The 14487-nt window shown below is 32.1% G+C and overlaps 1 protein-coding gene across 2 annotated transcripts in view; it reads left to right on the plus strand.

Annotated features, from left to right (window-relative positions):
• AZI2 (5-azacytidine induced 2) overlaps nucleotides 1-14271 on the plus strand; it is a 35102-nt gene extending 20831 nt beyond the window's left edge. The window contains exons 6-8 of one of the 2 annotated variants that reach the window (XM_077129944.1): nucleotides 2979-3037; nucleotides 9570-9688; nucleotides 12130-14271. In XM_077129944.1, the coding sequence (XP_076986059.1) occupies nucleotides 2979-3037; nucleotides 9570-9688; nucleotides 12130-12542 (591 nt within the window). In that variant the 3' untranslated portion in view covers nucleotides 12543-14271. Of the gene's footprint in view, nucleotides 1-2978; nucleotides 3038-7716; nucleotides 9484-9569; nucleotides 9689-12129 lie in introns of those variants that run through there. The other variant, XM_077129945.1, reaches the window with a different exon arrangement.
• The last annotated feature ends 216 nt before the right edge of the window (nucleotides 14272-14487 follow it).

The following is a 14487-nucleotide window of genomic DNA, read 5'->3' on the forward strand; positions in this document are numbered from 1 at the left end:
ATCCTCTGAACAGGACAATGAAAACTTGCTTTGGAGCCCCCAGCCCTGATAAAGAGGAAACATAAAAATTACTGTCAGTTCTGTTCTAGCCAAAATGCTTTATTTTCTACTTGATATCTGATGTTGATTTTTCCATCTTTAAACCTGTAGACACACTCCACAATTCTTCAAAGCTTCCAGCATCCTGTCCCAGAAGACCTTAGCCACTGAGTCACCTCTTTAAAAAGATGTGTGTGTAAGGGAAGATTTGCACCCTGAAGCTCTGAAATATAATTTATCAGCTTATGCATTCTACTAGAAATGAAATCACTTGGTTTTTTTTATACATAATGGATTTTCATTTCAAGATTAGGAATTAGTACCATGAGTAAGAGTACTGGCTTTAGAATCATAAAATCCTGCTTCATAATTGTGGTTTTGCTTACTAGCTATTTAACATTAGGAAGGTCATTTAACAGTTTTGTACTTGTTTTCTGTAAAAAAGGCAACTTTTTTTATGAAGTTGATTAGATACTAGAAAGAGTATAAGTGCTTAGTACATAGTATATTCAGTAAGTGAAAGTTTTTCAAAAAATGTATTAGGGTAATCTAGAAAAATGGTGTTTTTACGAGTATGTGTGCGTGCTCATGCATGTTCACGCAGTTGTGTTGTCTATGGGTGTGTGTATTTGTTTGCAGTTTCAGTTAGTTACTTTTTCCACTAGATGGTGCTAGTGAATAAATTTCCTTTTCGTTTAATTCATCTATCATAAATCACAGAAACAGACTTTAAGAGGAAAAAGAAACTAGAAATCTTTTTTTCTTTTACTGATGAGGAAATTGAACCTGAAGAGACTATAAGGATTGAAGATGAGATAAGGAGGAGCTATTAAAAAAGATTTAGGCATGGTCCCCAGCTTCTAATGAATTTATTTTTAGGCTGAGGGAGGGATGTGAAGTAAACCGTGTTTCTATATAATATAAAGAAATCAACAAGGAACAGGAAGAGAAAAATGCTTAGTATCAGTTCCAAGTTGACGTCTTTATTTTATGGACATGTACTTTTAAATCTTGTTTCAGTGGTATTGCTGATCAGAATCCTCTTGAATATGCGAATCAGCATGCTAAGAAGAGGAATTTATGTTCACATGAATAATTCTGTTTATTTTATTTACAAATATTTAAGATGGTACTTTCTGTGGAACATTTTATCACACCGTCTAAAATATCTTTATTAGCATCCTTCATGGACATAATAGTGGTGGGGACTTTGCTGGTTTTATTTTACAGATTTTAGTTAGTGAACTGTTGATTAGTATTTGGTATTAGTGAGAGCAAGGTTCCAAGGGTCATTTCCACTATAGATCTTTTAGACTTAGCAAATTAGATATCCTCCAATATTCTAGTCATTTATATTCAGTTGCTCTTCTGAAAACAAAATAAAACCAAAAAAGCACAGATTTTTGGGCCAAAGTTAAAGATAAAAAACACTGGATCAGTAAAATGGATGTCTCTCATATTATCCCACTTAGAGATTCACAATGCAATGTTGTATATTAAAGAATTCTGAGAACTGACTATAGGAATCTTTTCAACTTGAACACTGTTTTCCAAGATTGTATGGCCTTGCAGCCCCACGTATGCCATATCATATGACACTCATGTTCTGTAGATATGTTGGCACACAAATCAGTTGCTACCATTAGATCATGGCAAGCTGATGACTGTCCCCTAACAAGGTCTTTAATAAATTTAAAGACAAATCCTTTTGAGCTTAATGCTGATTTACCTTAGATTCTCTGAATTGTTAGGAAGACCAAACTCAGATATTTTTGAATCTTTGGCTTTTAAAATGAAGATTTCTATTGTACATAGTATGGCTAAATATACACTAATAATAATTTTTTAAAGTTAATGAGACGAGGAAACTGAAAATGACCTGATCTGATTCTTTTATTTTCTGTGGACAATAGGAAAGAAAAATGTCCAATGTTTACTTACTGGTGGTCCAATTTCCCCTGACTCACGAGCCAGTTTGCTTTACCCTCTTGATAGTGCTCCCAGAGATGCAGTTTAATGGCTAAATTCTACAGTATTTCATTGGTATTTTCTGAAAAACCAAAGATCCCCAAATGGTTTAGCTCATAATGCAAAGCATTTTTTGTTTTACTTCCCTAAGTTCAGTATTCATAAAGTCTTTGTGCAGTTTTTATATCTTTCAGTTTAAAACATACTTCGATTATGTAAGAAGAAGTAGTCAAATTAAGTTTTATCTTAGCTGATAGTGGCCACTTGAATCAGTAGCATAATCATACTACAAAATAGTCATTTTGTTTACAGATCCTTAAATGAGACTGCATAGCAAATAAGTGTGTTACAGAATTGTCTTAAACATATTAAGTCCACTTTTAAATATCTTTTGAAGGTTCTTTATATCTACAACCTAAACTACTAAAATTTAAAATTATACAAGGAATTTATGAAGTCCTTGCAAATGGTGAGTTACAATTCATAGAAAGTCATTTTGTTACCTGTGTGGAAGGAGGAAACTTATGTTGCTCCTTTAAACTGTGACCTGTTAAATTTGGGGTATTTTTAAATAATAATACCAGATACACCAAATATAATAATACCAGAAATCAGTTCATTTTCTCGTAGAATTTCCTCAGCTGTACCTTGAGCAAGCAGTAATTAAAAATTTTTTTTACCACTTTTTAAGTGACTTCAGAAATACATTGTGATACTCGAGTCCTTTTTTATTAAAACAGTTTTATTTTTAAAAGAAAAAGTATTGTCTTTAATTGGAAGTAATTTAGTAATATATATCAGTAGGAGAAACTTCACTATATTTGAATATAAAATATAACTTTGTGATCTACAATTATAAATGCATTGTTTAAAAGCTGAAAAATGTTTCTGGTAATAAACTGCTGAGAATAAATAGAATGTGACAATTACAACTTTTTCTTTTCTTTTTTTTTTTTTTTAACAAATGACAGGACCTGTCTAAGGAAGGCAATCTGAAGAGCAGAGATCTCCAAAGACTAAGTATTTCAAGGTATGACATTCTTCACCATTAAAAAATAATATATGAATGGTATGATTTCTAAATGTTGGGTTAATTTCTTTTTCTGTTAATTAATAAAAAAATAATAATAATAATATATGTTCTCCTCTTCGGTGGGCTACTTTGTGTAAGTACCTATGTTTCTGTTTTATCCTTTTATAAAAAAGAATGTATACTATTTGGATACTGAATATAATCTCTGACTATACTATACTAATACAGATATTTAGCTGTTATTTCATCAACAGGGAAGCTTGAACTTGAGTAATAGAAAAGTACATGCTGTGACGGATTAAACAAAATTTTTGAATACTGATGAATATTATACATAAAATTTTAGGGAGCTAGGTATATAGAGGTATTCTGTAATAAATCCTGATTGTGTATGTGAATAATCATGCATTTTCATAAACATTAATATTGCTTTGTACTAAAGACAAACTTAGGCAGTCTTAGGCTTTGGTTATAATATGTATTTCAAGAGAAGTATTATCTCTTGAACAAAAGAAAAGTGGCCATCAGAGTCCACGTACTTTAGCTTCAACCCTTTTTTCTCAAATATACATCACAGTAAGTTACCTGAGTTCAGCGTTTTAAATTATCTAACAGTTTTTGTTTCTGCATGGCCTCTATTCTGTGTGAATACCCTCCATCAAATAAAATATAAAATATAGTGATTTGACTTTTTGTTTAATTATTTACTGACCTAAGAAAATAATGCGAATTGTCTCACACATCTTCCTAATAAAAACTTGATTGTAAGTAACAATCTATTAAAGAAAACAATTTCAGGAAATGTCATCTAGCCATTCTACCAGATAAGGGATGGGCAGACTTAATCTGTAAAAAGCTAGCTAGTAAATATTTTCGACTTTGTGGGCCATACAGTGTCTGTTGCAACTACTCACCTCTGCCATACAAACTTGTCAAAGTTAATTTTTTCAAAGTTTACTACAAGGAACTTTTTCCTTTTTTAAAAACAAAGCAAAATAAAAAAAAACTGTAGTATGGTATCTATACAAGCTATTTCCCCAAATTGTATACAAGAAAAATGTTGCCTTACAAGCTGTTTATTTTTTCATCTAAAATAAGAATTTGGAACCCACGTTTCTTTCTTTTCGGTTGTAAGGAAGCTTAGAATAAGGAATTGTTAAGCCCAAACAACTATTTCTGACTCCTATCATTATTATTAATATTATTTAAATATACCTTCTTTTCTCCAGTTAACCTAGGTTTCCCCTTATTAATTTTGTTATATTTGTCATTTTTCTAAGCCACCTCAAATAATTTTTAGAAAGAAAAGGGAATGAATAAATGTTAGCATCAAATTAGGTCAGTATTAAGGAGCTAAATAAATAGTATAGTAGAAATACATGATATAGAATGGGAATTCTGCTTTTATTTATGAGGGATAAAATAAGTTGGATCAACATTTCCACTGAGAGTAGCTCAAAAAGTTTGCCTCTTTCCCCCAGATCTCTGTTTGCAGAAGTTCAATGCCCTTGGCAAGGGATTGGCCTTGATGAAAAGCATCTCCCTTTGTATGGGGACCCTAAAGGGTTACATGAATTGGAATTGAGTAAACGTCAATTGGAAGTAGATAGGCCCTTCTAGTAGACTATAGCTTAGTATAGAAACATCTCATTCCCTGAAACTGTTTAACATAAAGATCCCTGAGTGCTAATGTTGCCAGGGGCATACCAAAGTAAAAGTAAATTCACTTTGGAAGAAGATAACATCATCTAAGCCTTCCACACACAGCCAAAAATAAGGATTCTAAAGAGATGGAAGCATAAACAAGAACCAGCAAAAATGTAAAATAGCCAGACAATATAAACAGATCCCAGAGATATAAAATACTGAAATTATCATTCACTTCTTTTAAAAAATGATAGCTATCCTTATGTTTCATGGAGATAAGAAAAAAAAAACATTGAGAATTTTGGCAGAGAATTGGAAAGTATGAAAAAGACCCCTTAGGAAATTCTACAACTGAAAAATGCAGTAACTGAAATTAAAACCCAGTAGATGGGTTTAACAGCAGATAGAACAGAAAGAAGATAATATCCAGAAAAAACATTTATAGATCCAGTTCTTTCAAAACAAGTGATCCTTTTTCGAAGGTGTGTTCTTACACAGGTCATCAAACCCCTCATTTAGCAGTATTGATCAAAACTAGGCTTTTGAAGGAAAAAATTAATAGGGAAGGTAGCTGTTTGATTACACCTAGTTTAATTTTTTTTCCAGACTAATGATACTTCTGTGGAGTTATAATGTGGCTTCACAGTGCAGTCCTGAATTCTCTAGAGCTTGGCGTTAATTCAGAGGATCCGCTGAAGGAAAGTTTTTAGGAAGGATTACATAAAGTTTACTCTACAAGTTTCTGCATGTTAAAGCCATATCATGATGTATGGTATGTTAAAGAACTTTGTAAAGGAAGCATACCCTAATGGCTCCCCTAATACTCAAGTGCACTTGTGTTTTGTAAATTGGTTTCATTTTTCTTTTGCAGGCAGAGTGAATTGCATGCCTGATTAAGATTCCTTCTTGTTAACAACTAGGAAACTTATAACCAATTTCTGGCCTACTTATGCATTTTTATATTAATCTCATTCCTGATTACATTTTGTCTTGTTTCCTTCACCTCATTATGTATTACTTATTTCTGGCTTATATTCCTTTGTTTTATCAATTTTTGTAAATTACATTATATACTTTTAAATGGAACAATTCAGATGATAAACTAAATGTATTATATTAGGCAAAAAAGTGCATAGAAATATTTCCATGAAACTATTAAGTCAAGGTTTAGATATCTTTAAGGATTATTTTTTCAGTTATTTGTAAACTCTCTTTTTGGGGAACACTGCTTTTTTTATTTCCTTCATTACACTGTCAGACAAAGGAGTACTGTAATGTATTGTTTTCTCCAGACAGACTGAAGCTTTTAATAATTGAGGCCTTTTGTAGGGTACTCATTGTATAAAAACATCATTGAAAAGCAACAGACCTGTCTGTTAGAAGTTTGGTTTAACCAATGTCCCACTAGAATACTGTTTTGGTATTGGCATATGTTGATGACTGTAGTTTTTAAACCATTTCTAAGTATGGAGTTACTCTATTTCTTTTGCTTATTTGAAAACATGTGTTGTGGAACTATACAAATGACGTCTTATAAAGCAAATCCGTGGAATGGTAACCCATAACAAACTGTGGAATCTGTTCTGTAATTACTTGTTGAAGTGTACTTTGAAAATTATTGCTTTTTCTTTCTTTTCTTTGTATAAATGTTAAATTCACAATAAAAAAAAGTTTACTAAAAAAAAAAAGCAAGTCCATTGGTTAGAAAATATGGGATAGCTTAGTGTTTTCCAAACTGTGCCAGATTCCCTAAGTTATCATACAATTTCGTGAATTATGATGAGCATTTTTAAAAATATGGAATAAAACAGAAATAGAATCTATCAGAATGCATTGCATACATTAAAGTTAAGCGTGGTTTCTTGTAACTTGTTTTCTTTGGGTTATAATGTAGAATGATTTCTTGCTATGCTTTAGCTCTTGGCTAAGAATACCTCAAACTTTCAGTTCTTCTGGGGTTATTAATAATAAGTAAAATTTTAAAAATTAAAGAAAATATGTATGGCCAAAGTAGAAAATGAGTTAAGTAGATTTTTCTCATACAGGGAATATTTATTTCACTATTAAAATGAGTTGAATGTGTAGTACTATTAAGAAAACTGACCTTTTTACACTTTTACTTTGTAACATTGACATGTACCATCTTCTTAAGAGCAAACAGATTTCATTACATGTAAATCTTAGAGATGGATCATTTTATTCTGGGACTGAAAAGATTTTGATGGCAGTCAGCATTATTGTAGATGCTTATAAATTGATGATTATATGATGATGATGATAACAGTGTTCCCCCCAAAAAGGCAATGATCATTCATTAAACTGGTACCTAAAGGATGGTTTTGAGGAACAGCATGGTAGGGTGGAGTAACTTCTGAACCTCTTTCCTCATGTATTAAACAAGCTTACCTAGTTTGCCAAATTGCTAGCCATAATAAAAGCCCTACCATTGTTATTTTTCCAACTTACCTTTTGTTTTGTTTTGTTTGCATGGGCAGGCACTGGGAATCAAGCCCCGGTCTCTGGCATGGCAGGCAAGAATTCTGCCACTGAGCCACCATCACACTGCTCATCCATCTTTTCTATTTTATTTTTTAAGTTTCTCATTTAGGATGCTTTAGGATTATATTGCAATATTTTTCAAGTAGATTTATAAGTTCTTTTGAGATTGAGTTTTTGCTTGTATGGCATTTAAAGCAAAATTTCACTGTAAGTTCACACTCTTAGTCGGATAACTGGGAAAAGGGAGGCAATTTATGCACAGTCTCAAATGTAACTAGGTAAGTAAAGGTTTGTTTGAATCCTGCTAAAAACTTTGTGGGATGACAGCTTGACTATTCCAGAATTAAGTAATGGTTTAAACATTTGTTTTCAAGTAGGCAGAATTTAAAATAGTTTTTACACACCAGCGAACCTTGAAAATTATAGCACTTTAATTAAATGATACAGGGGCTAACAGTGACTGCCATTACTTTGTTACCCACAAGAGGGAGAGCTTATACTTATTAATAATTGTAGATTTTTATCTCTAGTTTTCAGTTCAGGTGATATTGAAGTCATAGAGAAAAAGACTGGATGTGTGTTAAACTTGATGACCTAGTTTTCAGTTTAACCTAATTTGTAAGTAGTCTTCATTAAATTGAATTGGAAAATGTATACTGGACACTGCTTTAACACCTCTGTTGTAATTCTCTGTTTATTTTACATGCCTAGCTATTTAAATGATTCTTAGATATGCTTAGTATTTCTTTACCCAAGCTCTATCTTGGGTATTTGCTTTCATTTTCTCCAAGTATGATGATTTACTGCCTCAAGCCAATAATAATAAACTATTTTTAAACTGTATTATTCATATTATGGCTGTCTGCATGAATTAACACATACATGTACAGTGTTTATACTCACCGCTCTGTAGTGTGAGTAACTCGTTGGAAAGCATCTTGAATGCCCAGAATTGCAACGAGGAACCAACAACACAACCACTCTCTTCACATTTAAGGCAAGTTTGTATGTGAAACATCATTGTAGGAAACATCTCAGATGTTTACTAGTGAAGCAGAGGTGGTTGACTAATTTTTATGAAGTAATTATTTATACCTATAAAAAGCTCTATGATTTTGAATATACTTTACAACAGACTAAAATGAATAGGATGTCTTCTCAAAAGCACTATAACATTTATACTGCTTCTATTAAAAGAATTATAGCCTGAGAGGAAAGGGAATAATTTGACAAAAGAGGAATTTAACTTTACAAAATTCAAAAATAATTCTCTTTTTAAATGTATCTTTGCTTCCTTTATTGGATTAGGATATGTTTAAATATCAAGCATAGAAGTCTGTTTAAAGGTTTTTTTTTTGTGCTGAGACAAAACTTGAGTCACAAGGTGACATGTTTGTCTAATTTGATTTCTGTACTTCTGACACTGCAGAGGCAATAATGGTAGTTTGAAACACTTTTAGAGCATTTATTCTCACATTTAATAGTTTATAAATTCTTGGTCAGGAAAGCAAGAATATATGTTGATGATTTCAATTCAATTTAGCTAGCAACTGAAAGTCTAAAAAAATCATGAATATCCCAGTAAGAATGGAAAACTGAAACCTATAAACATTAGGTTTAAAATATCTAATTTATTATATCTCAGATGATTGAGATAAAATATTTTTAATTATTAAAATATGAGAGGCATTTGTCAAGTTTTACTTCTGTTTTATATAATCCTTTCTTTAGCTTTCTTTCCCTTACCAGGAAATCATCTGGCTCTTCGTATCTTATGCTGTCATGTCACATTGATTTAGAACCAATAATATGAGACAACCCAGTCAAACATAAAAGAATGTAATGCATGAAACGATTTTTATATTAATGTGTGCCTGGGAATATATTTAGCAACTGATACACTATTTTAATTCAGAACATCAAAATGGAGTGATTTAAAGATAAATAACAAATTTATTTGTTAAAATAAATCCATGTATGTAACTTTATTCTTGAACAGATTTGCAAATGAAGAGCATATTCCTGATTACTAGTTATATTTACACCACTGGTCAATATAGACTGTAATAAAATCTCAATTTTAAGAGAACTTATAAAAAACTCTCAGTGTTTGGAGTATTTTTATAATTCCTTTCTGTTTAATATAGTGCAGTTAATTGTTAGAAATCAGAAAGACAATGTTATTCTTTATGATCTGCTTATTAACTTTAATACCCTAATTAAGTATGTTTCAGTTATTTTTATTTAATGAGGGAATTTAATTTACATCATCTCAAAACTAATTATAGCAGAAATACAGATCTCATTTTTATTTTCAAGTTATTCCCTTATGTCCTTAAAGAGAATAATGATCATTAACTTAAAAAAAAAAACTGTATTTCAGTGATAATATACAACAAGCATACTGGGAAATGAAGAGAGAAATGTCTAATTTACATCTGGTGACTCAAGTACAAGCTGAACTACTAAGAAAACTGAAAACCCCAACTGCAATCAAGAGAGGCAAGTACTATTTGCCAGAAACAGCTGATTCCAGCCAAAACTGTTTGAAGAACAACTAGCTATTGTAGCTTATCAAAATCTTATCTACCATCCTCTCAGATTTTTCCTTCATCAAATGAGTTCGAAAAGCCAAAGTATACATAGTGTGTTCCTAGCTTACCCATCCTCGGCTTTGGCTTCAGTCTCATACTGGTCAGCTTCACACATCAAGGTGTTGCTGCTGTGTTTTTTTTTCAGTACTGTATTCTTTTCCCCTTGTGGCTTTTTTCTCAGCCAAGTGTTGCTTATGTGTATAAGGCTGAGGTGTTAAGTTTGTGCTAGTTGACCTTTTACCACAACTACTTCATATATTTTAAAAAGAAACAAAAGATACCAAATGCTATTTTTCATTCCAGTGTTACAGAATACACCAAAGCCCTAGCTTCTTAAACTGTTTGTTTTGAGAAAAAAAGTAATTTTGATTCCTTATTTGTTTCTCTTCTTTTTTAACCAGACATTTGTAAACTTAATTTTTCTTTCCATTAAGGATTGTTTATAACAGAGACTACATGCTTTCCCCACATTCCCTTCAACCAAACAAAAATTATCATTGCTTTGCCTTTTATATATAACTGCTTGGTTGACTAAAATTTGTGAGTTTTGTGTTAACTAGTTGTGGATACTTTGCCAAAGCTATTTTTATCTCAGAAAAATCAGTGTATTTGTACCTTATATTGCATAATAGTACATTTCGGAAAAAATGTGTAATATGAATTTGAATGCCCTACAATTTAAAGTTCTGAAATGTGACTTTTTATAAAAAAAAAATTGCATCTAATTTTTAAAATTGTTACTTGCATATCAGATTTTCTTAAAGAGATCATAAATGAATTCTTTTATAATAGTTCTTCTCAGGAGTGTTTTCTAATAGGAGGAAATGTTGCACAGGAAAGAAAACATTCAGAATCGGGGATACTTTTCTCTCTGTTTCTAGAGAGTTAAAAACATATGAATCAGGCAAAATAGTGTGGTATTTTAGTAGGCCCTAACTTACTTGATGGTTAAATCTTTCCTTGAATTTTCCAGTGGTCAGAATTATATATGAGGAAATAAAAACTTGATGGTAGAAATAAGACTTCTCTTAGAAGGCATTCATAAGAGTAAATTTGTAGTGAGTTCTTACTGTGGCTATTTGCTTATGGAATAAATATTAGGCTACCACAGAATAATAAAGGATAAATGCTCTTTCCGTACTCGGAAATGGCTCATTTTTTACCTGTCTTGAGTTTCAAATGTTACATCTTCTGGTGCTTTGAACCATAAGTTTTCTGAGCACATTTCATAGAATAGCAGCAGGCTCAAGGTCACCACTCCTCACCCCAGGACCCATGGCTTTGAAAAGCAGACAGAATAAGACTGATACTGCCTTCTTTCCCTGTATTACGTTTGTTGAGAAGCAAAGACTGTAACTTCCAATTCTCCCCCCCACCCTTGTGTCCACCCTCCTAAGAAAAAAGGCAGTGTACTTACAGTGGGGTTCAACTTGTTTCTTCTCAAATCACAGAGTCAAGCCTTAGTTGTATTTTGCATTCTTTTTGGGCTTAAGATAATTTTATCTTTTCTACTCCGATAAATAGAGTTGGAGGGTTAGGTGAAACCTCATACTGTCATCATGCTGGCTTGTGCCTAAAAACTTTAGAGCAGTCTTTTTCTAAGTCATTGCATATGTACTTTGTGTGTGTGTGTGTCTGTGTGTTGACCTATATTATGACCATAGCAGAATTTACATTTGCTGTTCTTTATGTTTTACAATACAGGATTAAGTTGTACCTTTTAAGTTGTTTTTACCTGTAAAAGCCTTTGTGTGTGTTTGTGTGTCTAAAAGCTTCATTTGGGCCTCACCAATTCACAATGTAATATAATTCTGAAAAAAATTACTTTTTGGACCACTCATAGAGAAAAGTGAATAAGCAAAAGTTTGAATAGTAAAAGAATGCTATGTTTAACTAAAAAATCTTAGACTTAATTAAGAATAACTTTCTCAATCCCCACTGACAAGTAAACAGTCCACAAGCATTTTCTGTAGCCACAGTAAGAGCTAATAGTAGGATCTAGACTTGCATTTTAACATTACAGGTTTTCATAAATATAAATTGTTTTATACATGAAAATTCTTCATCCTTAACAGCTCTATGATATAGGCAGGACAGTAATACCTATATGCCTTTTACAGACAAGGAAATTGATAGGTGGCAGCCATTAAGCGACTTACCTTAAGACACAATGTTAATAAAGAACTTGTCTAGGATTAAAACTCAATTCTCTACCTTCAGTAATCCCTCTAACTTAGAAATGTTAATTACATTACCAATACTAGAATTCAACAAATTGGTGAAGTGTTACAGTGTTTTATGATCACAGATGCCATGAATACTGACGTTTAGCCTGTGTTTTCTTTCTAGCCTGTGCCACAGTAGGATGCGTTGAAGACCTTGGGAGAGATAATGCAAAACTTCACTTGACGAATTTTACTGCAACATACAAACGATATACCTCTCTCTCACCAAATGGCAAAGCTCTTTGTCATACCACATCTTCCCCTTTACCAGGAGACATAAAAATTTTATCCGAGAAACCGGTTCTCCAATCATGGACAGATAATGAGAGATCTATTCCTAATGATGGTGCAAACTTTCAGGAACACAATTCTTATGGCAGAAATTCCCTGGAAGATAATTCTTGGGTATTCCCAAGCCCTCCTAAATCAAGAGAGACAGCATTTGGGGAAACTAAAAGTAAAACCTTGCCTTTACCCAACTTGCCACCACTGCATTACTTGGATCAACATAATCAGAACTGCCTTTATAAGAATTAATTCTGAAGAGATTCATGATTTGGTCATGAGGATGCTATATCTCTCTCAGTGGTTCCAACAAGAAATTATTTAACAAAGTAGATTTTGATTAAAATTTTGCAGTTCTTCAGTATATGTATTTGCACACACTGTACCATGATAGTAGCTGATTTTCCAGTATGAAAGAAGAGCGCCCTCCAGCTCCGTATTCTGGCTAAGAATCAGATATATGCTATTAATTAATATAACACTTAAGGTATTTCAGAAAGACAATTCTATGTTTGATGATAATCTCTGTAAATTTCTGCCTCTCAGATAAAGAATGGAATTTCAAGTTTTTAGACATGGTTTTTCAAAGCATGTGAAATGCCTAGATTTCCATTCATGATAAGAAAAAAAGAGGCCATTAAAATAGGGTTGAAACCATGTAGGTTTCTTCGAACTGTAGAAAGGGGCAAATGCACTGTGAATAGGTTATATTTCTGTTGACCTTAATGATACTTAAAGATATGAAAAATACTACACAGGAATAATTACGATAACTCCAGCTCTATATGCTATTGTTTCAAAGTTTCAGATTTAAAATCACTTTTTAATCACAATATTGTTAATAAAAACTTAGCAATTTGAATACCAAGACTTGAAATAACCTGATCATTGAAGCCAACATTGTCTCAGTATCCCTCAAATCCTAAGTGAAAAAAGAGATGAAATAGTTGTAAAACGTGTAAACAAACTATTAGAATCCTATATATATCATTCAGTTAGCAATAGAAAGTATCACAGAGGTTTCAGTCTAATCTGTCCCTTCAGTTGTCCTTAATGAAAATCTATATGTATATAAAATTGTATAGTCATTTTCCTTAAAGGGAATCCAGCTGCTAATTATGTAGAGCAGCTTATAAAGTATTAGGCTTTGTTTTGAAATGTAACATTTTATTCCTGGAGAAAGTTATTTTTAATTCCTTAAATTGAGAATTTTAATTCTAGAAACTAAATTTGTGCTGTATTGATATAGTTCAATCATGAAATATCCCAAAAGTTTTTCATTCTAAGTGGCCTATTGTCTATATGTAAGTAAAGAAGTAACAAAGATGGCTTTCACATGGAAATTCTTGGGGAAACCTAAACTCTTTAAGGGTAGAGGTTTTAAGACTGTCAGCACTAAGATGTACTACTTGGCTCATACACCTTTTACCTGAGGATAAAGTGTTTCATGTAGGACAATTTTTTTCCTTTTCGGTGGACAGTTTCATTTATCTTGAACTCAGAAGAATATCTCAAATCTCTATGTTACTGAATAGCATACATACATAATGTTCACCATTCAGATATTTTTTATCTTTATATTATCTTACTTATTCAAGCTAGTCTGTGATTAATGGGATTGGAGTCAGATGCTGGAATTTATTCTGACCAATGAACACAGCTGACTCAAGGGAGTACAATCTCCTGCCAAGTAATAGAAAAAAAAACAATATGCATAAAACAAATACAAGGCTCACAGCTTTAGCTGAAGGATGCAACTACCTGTGTAATAACAATGGCAGAAACTATTTCTCATGTGGCTGCATAGGCTGTATATTATTTCTAATCTTGAATGTAGCTTACTGGTTTGCCTTTTTTTAAATCAAGATGGGGTATTTTCCTTTGTAAAGAAAATAAGTCGTATGATATAATGGCTTGATTAATGTTCTGAACAATGTAAAGAAACTTTAATTAGAATAAATTATTTTTGTTTGAAATTTAAGTGGATGCAAAATACTGTTCTTGACTGTGTACCTCAAGGTCAAGTACTGTTAGTTATTAATTTGAGTCATATAACAGGTATTTGTCTTACTAATCTAAATCACTTCCTTTGAGTGGAGAGAATGCTTTTTCCTATGAACAATAGGGTGATGACAACTCCCAAATAGGTAGGTTAGAAAGTCAGTGGTTGAATGTTCCTGACAGTTTAAAATATTAA

Source organism: Tamandua tetradactyla, chromosome 15 (genome assembly GCF_023851605.1).
Source record: "Tamandua tetradactyla isolate mTamTet1 chromosome 15, mTamTet1.pri, whole genome shotgun sequence".
Classification (NCBI taxonomy): Eukaryota; Metazoa; Chordata; class Mammalia; order Pilosa; family Myrmecophagidae; genus Tamandua; species Tamandua tetradactyla.